Source organism: Balaenoptera acutorostrata, chromosome X (genome assembly GCF_949987535.1).
Source record: "Balaenoptera acutorostrata chromosome X, mBalAcu1.1, whole genome shotgun sequence".
Taxonomy (NCBI): Eukaryota; Metazoa; Chordata; class Mammalia; order Artiodactyla; family Balaenopteridae; genus Balaenoptera; species Balaenoptera acutorostrata.
In genome coordinates, this window is record NC_080085.1 from 104,145,578 (window position 1) to 104,167,502 (window position 21,925).

Sequence of the window (21,925 nt, forward strand, 5' to 3'; positions counted from 1 at the left end):
AGGAAGAGGATGGGAAGGCCCTCTGTAGACAGGCCCTGGGCACGTAGAAGAGAAGCACCACTGATGGTGAGAAGAGTGATTCCGAAGCCCTCGTGATTCAGTCAACAAACACCTACCTGTGCAGACGCCATGGGGGTCACAAACTTGAAGAAGATCTGGACCGTCCCCCTAAAGGGCCTGTGCTTTTCTAGGGGAGCCAAACAATGTCCACACATCTCAGTGCAACCAGGAGAGCCTGTGGGGGGGACAGGGGCAGCAGATGCAGAAGAGAAGGCTTCCCGGAGGCGGCGAGTTGGGGGCCGGGCTGTAAAGGAGAGCTCTGGACTGGTCTTCAGGGGGTGTGCCCTGCCATGCCCGGCAGGAAGTGAAAACCTCTTCCAGCTGTTGTGGCCTTGGGTCCTTCCCCCGTCCCCCCTGACCCTGACGATGGATCTGCAAAGGGAAAAGACGTGGCCACTTCTGTTGACTAACAAGGGGTAGGGTGGGGAAAGAGAGCACGTTTCCTTAAGGAAATCTGAAATCCTGGATTGTGCCAACTTCCTGACGTGGAGAAGATCAGGAGTTATGGGTGGATGGCTGGAGATGGAGGGCAGGCAGCAACTGAACACCAGTGATGGGGAGTGGGACGTCCTGGATGGGTCTGCACCCCTGGGCAGGCTCAGGCAGATGATGGAGGCCCTGGAGACTGACCCATGGACTTCTGGGCCACGTACTTGCCATGAAGAGAGTCCCAATATCAGAGCTGGGAGGAGACTCTCCCTGTTTTGCTTTAGGTACTTACTGAAGGCACACTCGCTCAGCATTTTCTTTTCTTCTTTGTTTGCTGGTGCCAATTAGTTCTCACTCCCAGGGACTTGGACCCAACTCCAACCTCCTAGGGAGATAGCTTGCTGCCGCTGCAGAAGCACCATCTCCTCCAGGGTCCTCTTAACTCCTGTCATTTCATAGCTATAGTTTTTCATTGGCAACAGCTTGCTCCATGACAATAGCTTTCTCCATGGCAAGCCCAGTGCCCAGTCCCACCTCCCTGCACAAAGAAGAAGCTCTAGGTGCACACTTTGTTACCAGAGACTTCATGATTGACAGCAGTCATCATGTTGTGTTTCAGCCCTGCTGAGAAGTAGAGGAGACAACTGGAGAGGATATGATTGAGTGTAAATATCAATAGAATCTTGGCAAATATATCGAAACACCAGCACTGTGTGCAGCTGGGAGGGCCCAGCTTCCAGAGGTCTCAGCCAACCCTTCCAAGAAGAGCCCAGGAATGATGGTGGGGGAGACAGTAAGATGGGGACCGTGGACAGTTCTGCCATCTTTGAGTTTCATGTGTCAAACAAGAACAGACACAAATGACAGTTCCAATGGCGAGTGGCATTGGTACATTGGAAGTTACCCAATAAATTTGGTAGATGTGTAAATGCATGATTTAATGAATAAAACTGATAGGTTTGGGTAGGAGGTGAAAAGGATGTGAGGGCACTGAGCTAGGCAAGAGAGGAAAGGATTGGTGGCACAAACAGGAATATGTGCTTATATAGGAGGTAGAAGACTTTCTTAGTAATAATTTTAGTAGTAATAATTATTAGTAGTAATAATTACGGCCTCAATCTGCTTTCCAGGCCCATCTGCCACGCTGCCCATGCTGGAGCCATTTCATTCCCTGGACAGGTACACATGCACACACATCTCTTCTACTATGCAGGCTGTTTCCTTTCCATGCAGAGACCTCCTTCCCCTTTCCCTGCCATCCTTCATTGCTAGGTAAACTCCCAGTGATCCTTCTAGGTCCAGGTGAAATGCCTCCCCTTGAGTACCTTCCCAGGCACCAACCCACTTCCTTCCTTCCCCTGTCCCAGTTAATCATTCTCTCTCCCATACTCCCATAGCACTTTGTGTTCATCCCTGTTTTAGCACTTGACACTTGTGTCATCATTGTCCAACTGTCTGCCTCTAGACCATGAACTAGAGCAAGTCATGAGACTTAGGCATCTGTGAGTGAGGCCTCTCTAACACAACCCTGGGTATATAGGTGGGTACTCAATACTTGCCTGGTGAATGATTGAATAGCTAGGATCTGTAGTGTATGTCCTATAACTTCATGGGTCAACAGATGGTATTAATATTGCTAGGCTGTTGTTGTTTATTTAAGGAGTCAACGCTGAATTGTTGTTTTTACATTGTTTATCTGGGACTCTCTTCATATATGGGTTTTATGAAGGGCAGACTGCATTGGACTGGATTTTTCCTAACAAGTCCATAGAACTATTGCCAACTTTCTTGTCTCTGATCATAAGAGGTAGAGAAACTTTCTGATGAACTGGAAGTGGTGAAGCAGTGTGCTCATTCATGAATAAAATACTTATCTTTGCCAGCTAGACTTATTAAGAGTAAAATATCACAAAGAGAAATTGCAGAAACCACTATACAAAGGCCCGCATACCCCTCATGCTTTTCTACCAGTGGACATTTATTACCAAGTATTTTGATAATGGTTTGTCTGAATTCCTTGAATGTCTTTGATTTAGCTGCTGTGTCTACTTCATATTGAGTGTCACAGAGACTTGACTCTGATGGTGTTAAGCTATGTAGCTGCTTTTTGTTAAATTGGGGTGAGCAATAAGGGACTTGAAGGTACCTTGAACTCCAAATGAAAGATCACCTTTCATTGTATGGACAGAAGCACTGTTTTAGCATCATATCCTATACCGGCACTACTGTTCTTTATGTGTGAATTAGGACTCAGCTCTGAAATCATTAGTCACAGTAATCTTGGCCATTTCATAGCTGTTTTTCATTGGCAGCTTCCTAATGAGCTCGTCTTTGGGGTGCCAAGTGGCAGAGCTATGGGACTTCTTTAACAGATTTGAGAGATATAGTCAGATAGTCAATTAGCATTTTTATTTACTTTGGGAGAGATTTGAATTCCAAGACCTGCCTGAGATTTTCCTGGTAGTACTTGCACTAACAAAACATGTCAAAAATTTCATACTTGTCATCCTAGGAGTTTGGCAGTAACAGTATTGAGCAGACTAGGACTGAGGTGGGTGACTGCTGAGTTTAAAATGACTGAGGAATTAGTAGCTATGAACAGTCTGCATGGAACTACTCTGGGTCAAATATTTTTGAAGAAGTTGAAAAAACACTTAGTATAACCTGAAGTGGAATCTGCTAAAATGTGTTACAACCGATGGTGTTAAAAAATACGTGTGGAGAAGAAAAAGAGTTAGTGAACAAATATACAAAACTTGTGAAAACATAAGGTCTTTATCTCAGAGTTATTCATTATATTATTTATCAGCAGTTACATTGCAGACAATATTTGAATCTCTCATGTGTCATTAAACTGATAGTGTCAAAGGGGACCATCATTCACTCTCATTAACTTAACCTTCACAGTTCTGTGAACTTTTGTCAGAAATAGAAGCTGAATATCCTGAATTTCCCTACCACTGTGTGTGTGTCTGTGTGTATGTGATTTTTTGAGCTCAAGGTGGAGACTGAATTATTTTTGATTGAGAACATCTCCCTCAATTGTTATTATTGAACACTGAATGGCTTTGGAAATTAGCTTTTGTTGTAGGTTTGATAATATTTCTTAATGAACTAAACCTAAAATTACAAGGCAAACAGTGCTCATATACAAAACTTCTATCATGGTAAAGTCATTTCAATGACAACTAACATTATTTGAATCAAAGTAATGTCAGGCTGCTTTATACTCTTCACATGCTTTCTAAAGTTAAACTAAGAAGCAAATCTCTATTCCCATACAAATTTACAGTAGATATATATTCAAGCTCAGACTATAGTTCCAGCAGCTTTTTTTCAGACCTCTATGCAAGTACAAAGGAAATTTCCATATTTCAGACCCACTTAACTCTGCAGTTGAGGAGCTTCCACATAAACTTCAATTGGAAGGGATTATTCTGCAATGTAATGACATGCTAAAAGGCAAATATCAAAAGAAGAACCTAATAGAATTCTACAATTCCCTTCCAAGAGATGAATATGCTAAATTAAAATCATATGCTTGTGGATTGATACTAGTATTTAGAAGTACCTATCTCATGGACTGATATCAATATTTGCCAATATCTGTGTGAAAAGACATTTGCAAAGGTGAACTACATAAAACTTCATTTCAGAACAACAGATGAACATATGCTATTTTGATAATAGAGAACACAAACTCTGGTTGTCAATTAAGCAAAATGTTATCCTCCCAAAAGAATTCCATTCTTCTCATTAATAGACCTATATTATTAAAAAATTGTATGCGATTATTAATATTTTTTAGTTTCAACAGTAAAATATTTGTGGACATTTGTTTCCTCTTCTGTTATGTAAGTACCTACATAATAATCTCGATTTTACCCCTGAGCACCTCCAAACCCAAAATGTTAACTCTCTTCCCTTTACAGAAGTTTCCTCAAACCCAGGTTGTCAATATATTGGACCACTATGGTTTTTTGGACAATCATAAAATTAAAAGGACAGGAGCCTTGTGAACCTGAACTTACGGTAACACCTGAGGCGTCAAAGAACAGGGAGGCGACTGACCAATCCTACAACCGAAGGGCCTTGGTCGTTCGCTGGGCGCAGGGCACGTCAATCCTCGCTTGTCAGCAAATAAGCTTGGAGCTCGTGACGAGGGGGCACGGCCCACTGGCTACTCTTCTGGCCCCGCCCCCCGTCTGCGGCCTAGAGGAATCTTTCCCACACGGCCTGGCCGACTGCTATCTGAGGCCCAGCCTCGGTGGGCCGCTCCCGGCGTCGGCCCCCTGCCCTCCCTGTCGTGGGGCCTCCTCTGTTGTCCCGTCAGCGGCCTCCCCGTCCGGCAGCCACAGCCCTCAGCCTCCCCTCAGGGCAGCCACCTCAGCGGCCACCGCCTCCGCGGTCGTCGTCGCCGCCACAGCAATCGACGCCCGCCTGGTTGAGGTAACTGCCCGGTGTCATGTCGGCCACGGGGGATGAAGACCCGGCCCTGGGAGGCCCAGAGGGCCCCGCGGGCGCAGTTGGGGCCCAGGCCGAGGCGGCCGGAGCCGGCGACCGGGGGCACCGCGACTCGGAGCCTCGCGGGGGCGACGCGGCGCCGGAGGCCGGGGCAGCTGGAGTCGCGGGGGCCTCGGGAGGCTCTGAGGAGGCGGCCCTGGAAGGCGGGGGCGCCGAGGAGGGCTCAGACATCGGGCCGGCAGAGGAGGAGGAGGAGGAGGCAGGGGGCCTGGACCTCGTCGTAGAAGTGCACCAGTTCTCCATGACGGGCTTCCACTTCGTGCTCCTGGGGCTGGTGTACTCACTGCTGCGCCGCATCCTGTACAACAACCACGTCCTCGTCCCGCTCCCGCCGAGATCGCACCACGGCTTGGCCTGGCTCCCCCAAGTCCCGGCGCCCGACGGGCAGGGGCAGGGGCCCGCGGCCCAGGAACCCGAGGAGGCGGAGGAGGCTGCGGCGCCGGAGCCTGAGGAGGCGGAGGAAGCCATCGCCCCTGAGGGTGAGCGGCTGGCCGGGGGGTCGGTCGGGAGACCCGGGATCCCGAGGGACCCAGGCTCAGAGGGGGGCCTCGGGAGGTGAAGCCGGGAGTCGGGGCCTCCAGGAGCTGAAGGCCAGAGGGGCCCAGTAGAAGCCCAACTCCATAACGACCTCTCCAGTTTCGGGGTGGGGGGGGGAATAAGCTGCCCTCTACCAACCCCTGGTAACAGGTCTGAGATGATCGGTGCCATTTATGAGGCCACAGGTGAAGGTCAGTGGAGGCAGGTGTTCGGGAGGGAGCTTGGGAGGAGATGGAAGAGAAAAGAGCAAGCAAACGGCTTTTGGATCCTGGCTTTTAAAAATGTCAAGATTCTTAGAAAGTTGATCCCAGTACATTATGCACTGATACGGGAGCACTTGGTCACGTGAAATATCCAGGGGGGTGAGGAACTAATGAGCTTCACCACAGATTTTTGTCGTCGAGGCAAAACATGTTTTTGCAACAAAGTTCTGACCAAAACATACAGAATGCATCAGACCCCGACGATTCTGATCCATTCCCTAAAGGGCCAGAAGTAATCAGCAGCACAGGGCGACAGATTTACTGGAAAAAGAGAAATAATGTCACTGTGAAAATGGTCAAGCAGGAGCAAAGTGAGGGCCATGGAAGTGTGACAGCAGCCAGAAGGAAGGTGCCCAGCTACTGTTTTCTTAGTTGCTCCTATCCTTCTGCGTCTCCTGAGGGTAGAGTACTGGATGTTGGTTGCTATTCCTTTTGAATTGGGATTTTTTTTTCTGTGAATGTCTCGTCCCAAAGTCTGTATTATTATTCACTAAAGGAACAACTAAATATCGGGATGAGAACGCCAATGAAGAGGCCCAAGGTGCTGAAAGTGAGGGGGAAAGAGAGAAGTTTAACAAAAAACAAGAACCTGAAAAGGATCTGGACCCAGCAGGACAGACCCAGAAAGCCCAGGTAGCTGTGTATAGCTTTGAAAATAACCCAACGGTTCCCAGGCACTTACCAATTTGTTTTCGTTTTTTAATTCTACCAGTGAATTAAGAAAAAATGCGTTTAAAATTAGTTTAACAGTTCAAATTTACCTAATAGAATGTTAATAGAACATTCATGCATCTAGTAATATAAAATGCATTATATACTGAAATATACTTCATGGCTACTCATTTGTCCTTGTGAGCTCTTTTGTCCTCTACCTGTAAGACTACTAACAAGTAGTAAATGTATCAATGCCTAAGACCAATCTTTGTTTAGAAAACAGTTACTAGAAGCAGCAGCAAAAGTAGCTGGGCTGTGTGCACTAGTGGGGCCTTCATTACTTGGCCACAGAAGTGCAGTCTCCTGTACTAAGAGATGACGACTTTTAGAATGTGACTACTTACAAATAGCAAAATGTTCAGAATTTCAGGTAGGACCACATTTAGTGATTAATACCTAAACATTTGTTCGGTTGTAGATTTTTGTATTTTATGTGACAGTCAAAAGAAAAGCAATTTAGTCACAGGATGACTCTCGTTTATCACTGAATTGGTAATGAAGTCTTAAGGTATATCTTGTCTTTGAGTATATTTAAATGATTAACATTTTTTTCTGCATTTTCACAGCTGTGTATTTCATGGTAATAGCCTTTTTCTCATATGGTAGATAATAGAAACTGAAGGTCTGGGAGGGTAAGGGAGTATCATTTGTGGAATGAGCATAGGCTTTTAAGGTGGAGAGAGTGATTTAAATCCCAGAATCGCCTCTCAAGGGGGAAAAAAGCATTTATGGTGTTGTGCAAGAGGGAGACAAGGTTGGTATGATCACATGATTGAAGCCATCGGTTGTACAAGCACCCTGTATCCAAGGTGCAGGTTACAAGAGGAAAACGTGTTCTTCTCTACTTGTTTAGATAGAGCCCTCAAATGCAGCACATACACAAAGGGCTGACCATTTTCTTAGATTTAGAAAGTCTCTGGTGCTGGTTAGTGCTGCATAATTGTTAATTTTCTCTCATTTTATCCTGCAGTTGGGAGGAATGGAAAGAAAATGAAGAAAGAAGAAAGGATCTGTTGTTCACGATTTTTAGGTTTTTCATTTTTCAGAAGCCCATGGGAATGTTAATAACAATGATTCCATTCCAAAGTTCATTACCCCAAAAATGATATCCAATAACATTTGACTTTTGTCTTTTACAGATATATTTGACAGCATTTTTTCTAGTTAAAAATTAATTTGTTTTAAATTAATAAACTGAAATGCAGGCAGATTTTATCTACATAAATAATCCTGACTCAAATCTCTTTTACCTTTCTTTAACCCACTTTACCTTCATTGAAAGGCATCACTTTCTACCATTTGGTAAGCCTGTTTTAAATTCTTTTACTGCAGCCCAAAATAAACTAAAATTTCAAGTTTAAAACAATTTTTGTGAAGACAGAAATGGAGGTCGAGCCTTTAGAGTTGTGCTGTTTACTACATTAGTCACTAGCCACGTGTGGCCGCTGAGCATTCAGAATGTGGCTAGTCTGAGTTGAGATGTGCTGTAAGTGTAAAAAATACTGTAAAGTCTCATTAATAACTACACATTGAAATGATAATATACTGTTAAACAAATATAACATTAAAATTACTTTCTCCGGTTTCTTTTTACTTTTTTAATGTGGCTACCAGAACATTTAAAATTACACATGACTTGTGTTATATGTGTATTTCACAGTACTGCTGTGAGCTTCTGAAGGAAACCTGATGGATGGCCCAGCTTGCGTGGAGGCCAGATGGTGCTGCAGAGCCTGAGCCCAGACACTGATTTGGAAAACTGGTTCTCAAAGTTTGGTCCTTAAAATAGCTTTATCAGCATCACCCAGGAATTCTTAGGCTCCACCCAAGACCTGCGAATCAGAAACTGGGAGTGGGGCCCAGCAGCCTGTATTGTAACAAGCCCTCCAGGGGACTCTGATGCAGCTAAGGTTTGAGAAGCATTGGTTTAGAGCCACACGGGGAGAAGCTGAGACCCACCTATGGTGGGACCAGCCTTCGTTCACTGGCTTGGGACTGTTTTAGGTAAACTAAACAGGATGGCAGGGGCTGGACTGGAGAGGAGATTAGAACTCACAGGGGCTGAGACACAGAGAGGTTAAGAATGGGTGATGGCAGGAAAAAAATGCATAAGGGAAAAAGCTGGTTCCAGAAGGATGCAAACATGATACTGTGTATATGAAGTCTAAGAAAACATTCAGTCACCATATACTGATTGTGGGTACATACAGAGAGTAAAAGGCAATGCATGTGAAAGATGTATACAAATGTAGCATACAGAAGGGCATGCAATGGAAAGATGAACACCACACTTAGGATATCGGTTACCTCTTGAGAAAAGAGAGGGAGGGGAATTCTATTGGGAAGGGCTCCGCAGGGGGCTTCAATTATATTTGTAATGTTACATTTCTTAAGCTGGGTTGTGGGTAAGTAGACATTTACAGTATTATTCTTTATAATTTTGTGTAGATCTGAAGTATTTCAATAAATAATGAGTAAAAATAAAAAGAGGAAAGGGAGAAAATGGACTTAATCTCTGAACTCTGTTTAAGGAAATAGAAAGATAAAGTTGTAGATGACCAGAGTAGAGGATCAGAGAAGGGGAAGGGCCTGGGGATTTGAGACCAGACAGCCTCATTTCTGCATTTAGTTAAGGCTTCCTAGGTACCTGAAATATGGTCTACCTGGGGTACACTTTGTTCCCATGGGCTTGTCTCCTGGCCTCCTTATAGATAGCTGATAACCTCTCATATTCTGTGGTGGCATGTCTTATATTCTAACTACACACACACACACACACACACACACACACACACACACACACACACACACACACACACACACACACACACACACACACACACACACATTCCACCTATTCCACCAACACCAGCCCCTGGACTGAACCTCTAAATGGTTGGGACCTTAAAGGGTTTTATTTATCTTTCTTTCCCAAAGCACTGGGCAATGAGTTTTCCTCTTAGTAGGTACTTAATGTCTATTAAAGTAAAGTAAACTTAACATCCCCACAATCTTTTTTTGGTCACCAGTGTTGACATTTTAAAATGTATTATCACATATTATTCCTTATGGCTAGAACCCCATGGTGAGACAAAAGGCAAAGCACTCCCTGTCACCGTTATTTAAACTGAAAGGGCAGGCCAAGTAGTATGATTTGAGGACCTTCAAACTGGTTCTGATTTGTTAGTGTTTATGCCGTGCTAGTTGTAAATATAGTATTGCTTCTAGACCCAGGCAAGAGGGACCTCTGTCCTGAGCTCTATGCTTTAGAGGGCCCACTTTGGCCTTCTTCCAACCACACCCGTCCCTATAGGGCCAGGAGCCCAGCCCATGGGAACAAGAGGTATGCCCCTGCTAGCCCATGCTCCAGGCACCTGGCACCCCTGAACAGTCCCAAGCCTGCTTCCAGGGCCTGTGTGCTCCTCTTAGAGCTGTCCTGGGGAGGGCTGACTGCGCTGCCGGGGTATGTGCTCCCAGGCCTTAGGGGAGGGGGGATTGTATGCCCAGAACAGGGGATGGGGCCTGGCCTAGGAGCCAGGGCATAGGCAGGGGGAGGGGAGAGGGGGCAGCTCTTCCCACAGCATTGGGGCAGAACTTAGAGATGTTGGCGAATTCTAAATCCCAACCTGGCCTTTCAGGTCATTATGAAAGTACATTTGTCTTGGAAGGAGATCCAGCATGTTTTATTTAATGGTTTATTAGGTGATTTAAACATTTCAAATATTCAGATATATCTTATGTGGATTCCCAACTGAACTCTTCTTCTGAACGCTGCAAATACTACAAATGTTACAGGAGGGCCAGGTTAAATATTCACTCTATCACCCCTTCCCCTTGCTCATTCTGTGTTACACTGTTACCTGAGCATAGCGGGGCCCCTTCCTTTTGATAATGGCTTGTTCCAGTAGCCCATCTTGCAGTAGGACTCAGGCCTAGTCCCGGGGCCAGGCTGGAGTACAACCACCATCTTGTCCCCTCTACTCATCCCCATCTGCATGTTCTCTCCCACCCATCTCTTTGCTCCCCAGGTATTTACACATGTGAACACCTCCTCTTCAATACCACCTCTCCCCCATACAAACACCCACCTGGAGGCCATCAGCTTGGTCAGGCACACCTGCGTAGGGGTCCTTTATGCTCCGCACAACCTCTTAAGATCAATTTGGTTTTCTGGCAACCCTTGGGTCTAAGTTGTCAATAACCTATTCAATTTCCCTCCCCACGTGACAGACGGAGACAGACTACAGAACAGGCTTTATTGAATTTATTTGCTTTGCATATAGCAGAAATCAAGAATGCTAAAAGAAGCTGAAAACTTGTCAAAATGTGCCTCTAGGCATTAAAAAAAGACTTAACCTCTTTACTGAAAACAGATTTTTGTTGCTAACTGTGAAAAGGAAATTGTTAATGGAGAGTTCTTAGAGTAAGAATAACCTAATAGTGGTCCACCCTGAGAAAAGGGGGAAGGGAGGTATAACAGTTAATCTACCAGCATTGCCTGGGTAAAGGGCATCTACCTTAATGAACTGTTCACTATGGGAATACAAAGGAAATCAAACCCAATCAATCAATCAAAAACCTAGCATTATCAAAAAGGTAAAGATATAGTATGAGGAAAAATAGATGTTTTACAGAGAAAACGCAAAACCAGCACATGATTGTACAATATCACGTTATACCATCATCAGGAAAACCAAGCACCAAGGGTTTAAATTAGCTCTGGCACCTCACAGCCTCTCTGAATTTGTTTTTTGCATGAGGCAGCACCCTGCTTGGGATTTAAAGGCACAGTTATGTCTAGGTCTGCATTTCTGTTTAAGCAAAGTAGCCCCAAGGTGACAGAGGCAGACACAGTGAAAGGTATACTAAGACACTTCTGGGTTTCCTGAGAAAATGAGCTAGGTACTGTCCAGGCATCCAAAGGGAGCTCTCCATTAGTGTTTAGTGTGTTTGGGGTTGGAATAGAGGGGAAGGACTTGGGGTGGCTGGTTCACTGGGGAGGTGGGGGCTGTCCAGCCTAGTGACTGTTGAGGTGTGTGTGCCTCTAGGAATGAGGGGAGGGAAAGGCTGCTTCAATCACTTCAGGCTTCCCATTAGCAGAAAGTCAGTTGTTCTGTGGCTTTGAGGGTGCAGTCTTGTCTTAGGTTAAAATCTTCTGAAACAGAGACTGCTGAGGGAAACGGACAAGAAACTGGGCTACTCGGAGGTTTCCACCTTAAGGCTGGAGACAGGGCATAAGATAGCTCTCTAGTGGCCCCAGACTTCCTTGTGGAAGGCTTCCCATCTGCTCCATTGAAGGCACAGCTTTTGGAATTTGCAGAATTTTGAATTTCAACAGGGTCTTAAGTGCTTTAAAAATAGGATATGTATGAAGTGCAGTACACTTCTGAGCAACTAGAAAGGGTCACAGTGGCACTGGGGCAAAAGGTCAGACACTGATGGGCTAACCATCCAGAGGAATATGATAATCCCCAAGGAATGTTATGCCCCATAGGAAGGTGCTCATTGCCGCCAGACTTGTGACAGGTTGACATGGGACGTGTGCAAAGAGAGGTCTGTATAAGTTGCAGGTGTTGGGAGCCCTCAGGGATACAAAGAAGGTGTTTCAAAGGGCAGTGGGCTGATTGGGGGACTGGCTGTGCAAAATTTTTCTTGGAGACCCAGAATTTTCACTTCTACCACCTCTTCTTAGGGGGCTTTGCAAAGTTTGGAGCAGCAACCAAAGAACTGAAGCATTTAACTAGGCTCATAAAACCTAAAAGCCAATCCTTGGACCAAATCATCTGGACATTTCCATTAGAATGAATTTATTTGATCAAGGGAAATGACCACCTCTTAGTTGCTCCAACAAAATGCTTTCTCCCTTCTACAGCACATTGTTCAAAGTTAAAGTGTTCTCAGTTCGACAACAGTGCAAACATTTTACACAGTTTTTATAGAGGAAATGCTGGGTTTTCAGATGCTGGCAGTGACTGTACTGAAGGTTAGGCATTCATGGCATCTGTGTCATTCAAATAATTATTAGCTTGATTTCCCCTTTTAAGGCTCTTATGCTTAATAAAAATGGTTACAGTAAATAATTCACTACGTGGCATTAATACAGCTACTGGGAATTATCATTTAAAATGCTGATACTCCACCCAGGAGCTATTTATTGCGTGAGTTTTGCTACATGGCTCCGTGCTTTGGCTTTCTTCTTGGCCAGGGAGAACCAGACTGGCTCAGCTGGCTCAGCCGGCTGTTGTAGCATGGCTGGGAGAGTTGAAGACCTTCTGGTTTCTTTTTCCATAGAAGGTACTTGAAATATCTTCTCATCTTCGAATCCCACTGGAACCATAGCAAATAACACACAAGCAGTAAGAAGCCCCAGAGATACTGAGGTATGTTTATGGGATGCAGTAAAAATTTTCCTCCTTTCAGGTTTCCTCTGGCTTCAAAAAGTCAGTGCATGCGCAATGTCATAGGGTAGTATGTGAAAAGGGTAACATCAGTATGGCTAGAGCCACAGGGGCCTGACATGGGAAGGTCTGAGAGAAAATATCTACAGCTATAACTGCCAATCTTTGGGTGGTTATTATTGGATTGTCTTACACTTTTGAATTGAGACCAGAGAGGAAACATGTTGTATCTGTTCAGTTTTTTAAATTTCATATTAGGTAATATTGTTTTTGTTTTGCCAATCCATTATGTTGTATGAAATGATTGTTGATGACTCAATAGATACACCCAGTAAAAGTCTATGCTAAATAACATTATATCAACTACTCCTACCTAGCAGCCTACTTCACTATTCCCCAATTCTACTCCTTCCCTCATCCTGCTTTACGGTTGATTGACTTAGTGGCTTAGACTCAACCAGTGGTTCTCAACCCTGGCCACACATTAGAACCACCTAGGGCTCTTTTTAAAAATACAAATGCACATGCTATTTCCTGAACTAATTGAATTAGAATCTCTAGCAATGGATCCAGGGCCATCTATAATTTTTAAAAAGCACATCAGGTGATCCTAATGCACAGTGAGAGTTGAGAACCGCTTGATAGGATTACTGTGCCCATGAGACTGTTCACAGCTATAAGCAGGTCAAGTGCTGCTATATCATGGCCAGATGGTGGGTTCCTAAATTCCTAGTTTAATTTCTTCATGAGGCGGACTAAGGCAGAGAACAAAGATGACTCAATATAAATCTATCCTCCCCTCCCCCTGCTCCTTCTGAAAAAAAAAATTCCTCTGGCACATGACTCTACTGATGAGACCCCATTCTGTTCTATCACAGCACAGTGTTTTTTTTCAGCTTTCAACATTTCCCCACCTCTCATACCTCTGCTCAGAATACAGAGGGGCTGAAACAAGCCTTTTAAATAGTTAAAAAACAATTCAATACCATTGGACATTTATAGTGGATTATTTTCCGCAGCTTCACTGGGAATGTAGAAGGTGAGAAAATACCGTTTTGCTATGGACTAGAAAGTGGCTTGGTTCTTTCCTCTTGAATACCAGCCACAGGAAAGTTCTAGTGAGTGATCACCATTTTGTTCCGATACAGCTTCCTCGATGGGGTAAAAGACTGGAAGACCCTCTGAAAATTACACATTGGACTGACTTATAGTAGTCATAATAATTGGATTTTCCTAAAACAAGCTAATATCTGTATCTAATGGAAGACCCATGAGAGAATCATAAGCTGATTTGGGGGAAGAGACATGTATTGTCTGAAATTGCAAAAGTTTTACAACTTCTGCCAGGGCTATTTTGGGAGTGGGGGGTTGTGGTGTGTTTTTTACCTGCTTTGGTAGACTTCGGTGGCTTCGGTGCTATCTTCTCCCGTCTGTTGACATCAGAAGTGAAAACCCTCCTTGGTTGGTTTTCATCTGCAAGGCCAGTTCTCTTTAATACAAAAATGAAAACAGAAAGCTTGTAAGTCCTGACATGAAAACAGCAAATTACTTATTCAGATCACAAGGTGCAAGTCCTGTCCTGGGTATTATAAGTTCAACATTAATCAAAAGGAAAGAGAGAGATAAGGAAAGAAATAGCACAGAAAGCACCTTGGTTCAGAATTTAGGTTCACAAAATCTAAGCTGATTCAACTTTATCACCTTTCTGAGCTGGGAGAAAAGGCTGTCTAATCATACAAACAGTGTAAACAGGTTAACATGAGAATTATGTAACTTGACAACAACCTTTTCTCTAGGACTTTGCCAGCACTTAACAGAAAGCTAACAGAAATGCGGTGGTCACAAACAAATCTTATCAGTTAACTGACGTGAGTTCCATAGATTTCTACGTAACAAAACCTATTTACATCTGACTTGCGCTCCTTGCATTACAAAGTGATATAACAATAGGTCTTTTCAGAATTGTACAGTTTAAGCTTTTCAAATTAACCTCTCCACAACTGGTCTAAATTAATTAGTTTATATACCCTAGTGTATTTCCCTCTGACAAAGCTTTAACCAAAGTGGACTTTGCCCCCTGTATGATCCTGCTCCCTTAAAAATACTAATAATGAAATGAAAAGATCTTTAAAGCAAAGAGTTAAACAGATTTTCACATGATCCCACAACAAATTCAGTAAGCACCTAAAAGTATAGGAACTTAGACATGTCGATACATAAATTTCATTGAGTTTTCTTGAGTCAGTTTTATGTAGTTTTGACAAGAGGGGTTCTCATTCTAAAACTTCCAAAGACATTGAAAATGGGACATTGGAAGCAAGACATCATCCCAGCATGCCTGATCCACATGTGGTACCATTAGCCTAGTTCATCACATAACTTCTCTTTTAACCTATAGGGAGGTACCAGACCAAACCAAATCAATATATGGAAACCCAAACACCAAACATTACCTTTATTTACATAAAGTTAAATCATTATGTACTGATATGGAAAGGTGCCCAGAAATAAAATAAGTGAAAAATAATATGTATAGTTTAATTCCATTTATATTTTCTTAAATACATATTTATAGGCCTAAAATATCTGTAAGAATAGTTACTCAACTCTCACCCCAGTGGTGACCTTTGGGGATTTTTAATAACTACTTATTTCTCAACCAATTTCATGGAATCCTGCTCTAGAACATTTAGGACAGGATTTGATTTACAGAATCTTCTCGTATTCATTACTTTTCACAAATCCTTTAAGAACATAAAGTGGAGCACATTTCTATGAGTATAAAGCAAGTCTTTTCCCCCAAAGAGTTCCCTTGCCTTGATTAATACATCCAAAGAGCTGGGGAGCTGCATGTCTGGGAAAGTTCCCAATGTAAGCTTAATCAGTTGGCTCCAGCACCCTTTTGGAGTGTTTTGTGGGCTGCTCCTGGTCTTACCCCATATCTAGGTTCCTCAGTCTCAGCCTTGGCTCCAGCTCTATTCTTGGTTTTTGGCTCTTTCACAGGAATGTTGGCCTGGAAACTCCCCTGCCTCTGCTTTATCATAGTTATCCAAGCTGGCTCTGAGGTGGCATGATCTGACTGTCGACCAGGAGCTTTTTCTGAGAAAGGAATGAAAGAAGTTAGAACTAAAGTGAGGCAGGGGCTTCCCTGGTGGCACAGTGGTTAAGAATCCGCCTGCCAATGCAGGGGACACGGGTTTGAGCCCTGGTCCGGGAAGATCCCACGTGCCGCGGAGCAACTAAGCCCGTGCACCACAACTACTAAGCCTGCACTCTAGAGCCCGCGAGCCACAACTACTGAGCCCGTGTGCCACAACTACTGAAGCCTGTGCGCCTAGAGCCCGTGCTCCACAACAAGAGAAGCCACCACAGTGAGAAGCCCGCGCACCACAACGAAGACCCCCCAACACAGCCAAAAATAAATAAATAAAATAAAGAAATTTATTTAAAAAAAAAAAATAAAGTGAGGCAGGCAGGGTCTTGAGACTGGCTGGGACCTACCCACAATAATAATGTCCCAAATGGGGATCCTTGTTAACTGCCAAATGAAAATAAAAAGATAACATATAGAGAAGGGCCCCCTTCTTTTGTGCCCTCCCCACAACTTGGCAAGGCAGGAGTTCCTTGAGTAGATAAGAAGCTGTACTTCAAAGTTTGCAAACCATCCTCTTACTGGTCCCTTTGCCTCCCTTGTCCATCCCTCTTCCTATCCCCATTTCAGGGTAGGACAATGGGTGCCAGGTGAGCTGGGAAAATTCCTAGGAGGCCAGACGCTTAGGTCACTGATGTCATTTCTCTGACTCCAAGGAAAATCTTATTGCATTTGTTACTTTGTGGTCTCTAATGCAAGTGTGTGGTTAAATGGATACGGTTATAGGCATGGACAGGACTGTGTGATGATGAGTCTGAAGGTACAAAGGCTTTGAGAGCGATAAATGCTCAAAAAATCACCTAGCCGTGGATTCTTAGACATTTCAGGTGAGTTAAGAAGCTGTGGAAGTACAAACATTTACAATAAATTAAGATTTCAAGCTGAGGGTCTGAACATAGTGCTCTGTTAATGAGCTGGCTTTTAAAATCTACATGGTGTTGAGGGGAGCATAATCCATGTAAAGGTATTTTGAGAAAAGCATAAACTCCCATCTACATGTAAGGGGGATGGGGAAAGGGGGATGGGGAGATGGTTATGTGTCCATTACAGAGTGTGGACAAATGTCCAGAGGGGACCCCTTTGGGAAACAGAAGGAAGCTTGGTAAAATCTTTTTTCTCACCCTTATACTTCTGTGAGGAAGAGGTTTTTCTCAGTCGGACCCCAAAAACGTTTTCAATGTCAGCCCAATTGGTGGATGAATTTGAATGGCTGTTATCTTGATCACCACTCTCAAGAACTTCCTCCTTAGAGTAAGTGCCCCCAGAAGTGGACGTTTGCGAGACAGGAGCATCGGTGAACTTCACAGCTTTGGTAGCAGGAATCAGGATGTTCTTAATGAGGTCTTCGGAGCCTTGGCTGTGTTTCTTGGTTTTGTCTGGAGAAGCTGGGTCTCTCCATAGGGACCAGCAGCTAGGATCGCTCTCCAAAATGGTTCCCTCAGCAGCAGCACTCATGGGACTTGAATAAGCCTGTCGCTGATGTGCAGGGACTGCAGGAGCCTGAAAAGGGTGTCTGGGACGCAGGTGCTCCTCCGAGCCGCTCCACTCCGCAGGTGCACTCACTGGGCCTGTTGCGAAAGCCTGTGGCTGAAATTCAGCCTCATCTTCGGCTTGGCCAGGGTGTCTGCCAGGCAGCTGCTCTTTAGAACCACTCCACTTTACAGGAGTGCTCTCTGAACGTGAGAAGACTTCTTGCAGGCCTTCAGGCCTCCCCAAGCACGGTAAAGGGCTTTTCGTAGGCAGCTGCTTCAAAAAAATGCCTCCCTCAATATCGGTACCCTCGTAGCCTGAGAGAACTTGGTGCCCGACTTTAGGCCTCGACAAAGATTTGGAAGGTTGATTTGAAGACAGAGGATCCTCGTAGATTCCCTCCTCAGTAGAAGGGCTCTCTGAAAAGATTTCCTGGACCATAAACTTCATGAACAACTGGAAAAGATGATTGGAAAGCAGCGATTCCTTTGATATGCCTTCTTCAACTGCCATGCTCTCTAGACGTGAGGACATTTCCTCAACTTTAAACTTTTTAACCAACCGGGCAGGATATTTGGGAGGCAGTGACCTCCCAGAAATGCCCACCTCAACAGCAGCACCCTCAAAACTTGACATTTGCTGGAGTTTAGGTCTCACAGTGGACTGGGAATGTTTGGAAGGCAGGAGCTTGGTAGAAGCACCCCCTTCAATGTCGACACTCTCTGGACCTGCAGAGATTGGTTGTTTGACTACTGGTCTCATCGGGGCCCGAGAAGTCACTCTGGGAGGCCGCGGCTCCGTGGAAATGCCCCACTCCGCAGCAGCGCTCTCTGGACCTGCAGAGGCTTGTTGCTCGGATGTAGGGCCCACCCAGGACTGGCAAGGGTGCCTGGTAGGCATCTGCTGCACAGAAGCACCCCACACTCCAGGTACGTTCTTTGAAGCCCAGGAGACTTCTTTTTGGTCTTTGGGCCTCCCCGAGGCCTGCGAAGGGGGTCCGGGAGGCCGATTTTCCTCACAGCTGCTCCAATCCTCAGCACTACTGTACTTTTCGACATAACTATTTGCTCCTGTGGAGACTTCATCTTCAGGCTCCCCCAGAGCCTGGGAAGCACATCTGGGAGCCAGCTGCTCATGGGAACTGCTCATTTGCACGACAAAACCTGATTCTGCAAAGACTTCTTGGCCATCTTTGGACTTCCTCAAAGGCCGGAGAGAGTGCCTGGGAGCCCGCTGCTGCCCAGAGCCGCTCCCCTCTTTGGAAGCACTCTCGTAACACGAAAGGACGGCTTCCACTTCTGGCTTCCCCAAGGACTGGGAAGAGTATCTAGCAGCCCACTGCCTAGGAGCCTGCCGCTGCTTGAGACCGCTCACTCCCACGGCTGAACTTTCTGATTCTGGGAAACCTTCTTGTTCATTTTTGTGCTTCTTCGAGGGCTGGAAAAAATATCCAGGAGCCAGCTGCTGCTCAGAACGACTGCCCGCCTCTGAAGTACTCTCTGAATCTGAGGCAACGGCTTCAGCTTTCAGCTTCCGCGAGGACGGGGAAAGGCTTCTGGGAGGCAGCCTCTCTGCAGAAATACCTCCCTCTACCAAAGCTCTCACGGTATCTGAAATGCTTGCTGTAAAGGCCTGGAGAACGTTTCCAGGAGACTTTTCTTTGTAGGTATCTTGATCTGACTTCATTTTAAATTGGACACTTTTCAAATCAAAGCTGGACGCTTCTTCCTCTTCTGACTGGCTATGAGAAGGATCCAGAAACCCCTGATCCTCCAGTGTCACTGAGAAAATATCTTGGGTTGTAGAAGGGCTTCCTACCACGGGTAAAAGAGCAGCTCCGGCTTCCGTCTTCTTGGCTCCAGAAGCCCCATCTTCATGGGATGGTGACAGACCACTAACCATGGACTCTTCCATGTCTTCAGTTATGGGTTGTGATGCTGATGCTTTTCTGGCTTCAAAATCTATACCGGCACTTCTCCTTCCCATGTCATCTTTATCTGAAAGCAGCTCCTGAGGAGTAGCGCTTTCTGTTCGTGCCGTTGGGGGCTGCTCCGCGACTTGCTTCTCCAAGGGCAGGTGCCAGGAAAGGAAATCCCTGGCAGTCTTACCGGCAGGTGGGGACCCAGCTCCATTACCTAGGCCAAGTGCTCGACTGGATGGTTTAAACCTTCTCCCTTTGGATCCACGCTCACTTGCTTCTGAAGTACTTGAGCCTCTATTGCCACATTGTCTTCTGTACGCTGCTGGAAATGCATAGCCCTGACTCTCAGCAGCTTCTCTGTTTGCAGCCTGACCTGTTGTCTTCTGTTCATAAATCCCAGCTTTGTTTCTCTGTTCCCAGCCTGAGGCACCTGTACCAAATAGAAGTAAGGAAAGGAAAGATGTGTACTTTTGATTTTGTAAAATAAGAATACTCCTCCCTGGCCCAATGGGTACCTATCTGCTACTGAATTCCCTAGCATGGATAAGTAGCTATTCAGAAGACAGAGAACAACTTGGTCATTATTAGCCTTCTGTGGTGGGAAATTTTTAAATCAAAGTAAAATCCGGTTTTATGAACTGATTCCAAGGTTGGCATGTCACCATTATATCAATACTCTGTTCCACCATTAGATGTGAGACACAGCAAAAGGCAATTTTTGAACTTGTAACAACGATTACCTTTTAGGAAACTGACTGGGGCAGGGTGAAGGGAAATTTTACTTCCTACCTAGTATTTATATTTTCTACTTAATTCTACTTAATTTTTATATAATATGCAGGTATTGCTTTATTTTTTAGAAAGGTGTCAACAGGGGTTATCTGGAAGGTAGGATTATGGCCCCCCATTTCTTCTGCTTTCAACTCTCTTTATTAAAATAATCTGATGTAATATACATGCAAAGCCATTCTTGGAAAGCCTTAACAATTGCATCGGTCCACAGGCTTCAGGTCAAGCACAAGGCAGCAGTTCTACAGACTGCTCCTCTCCTCTCTACTACTTTTACTAAGGAACTTATTTTAATCCCCAGGTGGGAGGGTCCTCGGGGGCCTCCCCTCCCTCCCTCATCATCCACTGGTCCCTAGCTCCATCTAGTGGTTTCACATCCAGCATATAGTGCCGAGCATGGGGTGCTGTACTCCAAACCACTCCCATGACATGGAAAACCAAAGTATCTGCCTTCATGGACACTGAATAAGTATTATCCTCTGTGTGTAAAAGTGACAGCTATTAAAAATAAATATGAAAAGAGGATAAAAAGAAAGCAAAAGAAATTACTCATTTAATTTCTTTCTTGTTTTGTCGTTGTTATGCAGAAGAGTTTTGTGGTTTTGTTACTTTTCATGGGAAAACGTATTTAGGGATATCCTGCCTTTGAACCCACATGTGAAATCCTTTGTGGCAAAAATATGAAATAGCTGTTTGACTTAATTTGTGGAACAGGAATTTTGGTTTATCAAGTATTGCTTGAAATTAGATTGCCATCAGCTGGAGCTAACATCCACGTACACACACACACACACACACACACACACACACACACGCACACACAGAGATGTTCACTCCAGTGGTATTTGTTGTTTGGGGATTTGATGGGTGTTGGCTGCCAAGGACATCTGTCTGCATCTGCCCAAGCCCTCTTTGCCCATGGATATGGGAACTGGTCTCACTGTTAACACAAGACCTTTTCTCTCTACTGGAAGAGAAAAGCAACTTTAAAAAACCAGGGTTTTTTTTCGCCCGTTCTGTTATTATTGTCTGGTTCTGTTGCTGAGGGGGAATGCTGAAGGGGAAATCACTGGCTGCCCTCAGATAGCTGGGCTCACTGAGGAACTCAGCACGTACATTAGACTTAGAATTAAACAAACTTACAAACAAACATAAAACACCTCTCTGGTTGGAAATTCATTTAGGTACAATAGGAACCCAGGTAGGACCCTTTACCTAAATCTCACACAAGTGGCAACTGTATTAATTGGGCAGTTTAGATGGATAAACTTGGACCACATTAGTATGCATCTTAAACTGAAAGCTCTCCGAGGACCAACAACAGCAGGCCTGGGTTCCTGTCGCGTAGCACCATGCCATTAAGCTTGAGGACATGTTTCTGGGTGAGGGTGAAGATGTGCCAACCTGTACTGTCTTTCTTCGGCTTCTTTTGGTCGGCTTCTTTCGGTTCGGTTGTGCTTTTCTCTTCTTCAGAAGCCAGTGGAAGGCTTGGCTTCTTCTGCTTTGGTTTTGCCTAAAAGAGGGAAAGAAAGAGCTTGAATCAGACTTAAGTGCTCTGAACCCACCCCTGCATGGTTGCCAAAGAAAAAAGCATCAGGAAAAAAGTCCTTACTATCCAAATGGCTCTGTTGGGAGCATAATAATACAATTCACAATGGAAATTATTTCC

The 21,925-nt window shown here is 44.7% G+C and overlaps 2 protein-coding genes across 2 annotated transcripts in view; one reads left to right on the forward strand and one right to left on the reverse strand.

Annotated features, from left to right (window-relative positions):
• The first annotated feature begins 4,954 nt into the window (after positions 1-4,954).
• CT47C1 (cancer/testis antigen family 47 member C1) lies at positions 4,955-6,450 on the forward strand. The gene is given in 3 exon segments (XM_057537688.1): positions 4,955-5,492; positions 6,310-6,424; positions 6,426-6,450. Coding segments are annotated over 3 exon segments (678 nt in total).
• Positions 6,451-10,776: 4,326 nt separating this feature from the next.
• Positions 10,777-21,925, reverse strand: part of KIAA1210 (KIAA1210 ortholog) — a 52,326-nt gene continuing 41,177 nt past the window's right edge. Inside the window, exons 9-13 of the mRNA XM_057537689.1 lie at positions 21,661-21,769; positions 17,198-19,897; positions 15,861-16,024; positions 14,312-14,414; positions 10,777-12,854 (exon numbers count right to left, since the gene is read on the reverse strand). Coding sequence (XP_057393672.1) covers positions 12,679-12,854; positions 14,312-14,414; positions 15,861-16,024; positions 17,198-19,897; positions 21,661-21,769 — 3,252 coding nt within the window. The 3' untranslated portion in view covers positions 10,777-12,678. The remainder of the gene's footprint in view (positions 12,855-14,311; positions 14,415-15,860; positions 16,025-17,197; positions 19,898-21,660; positions 21,770-21,925) is intronic.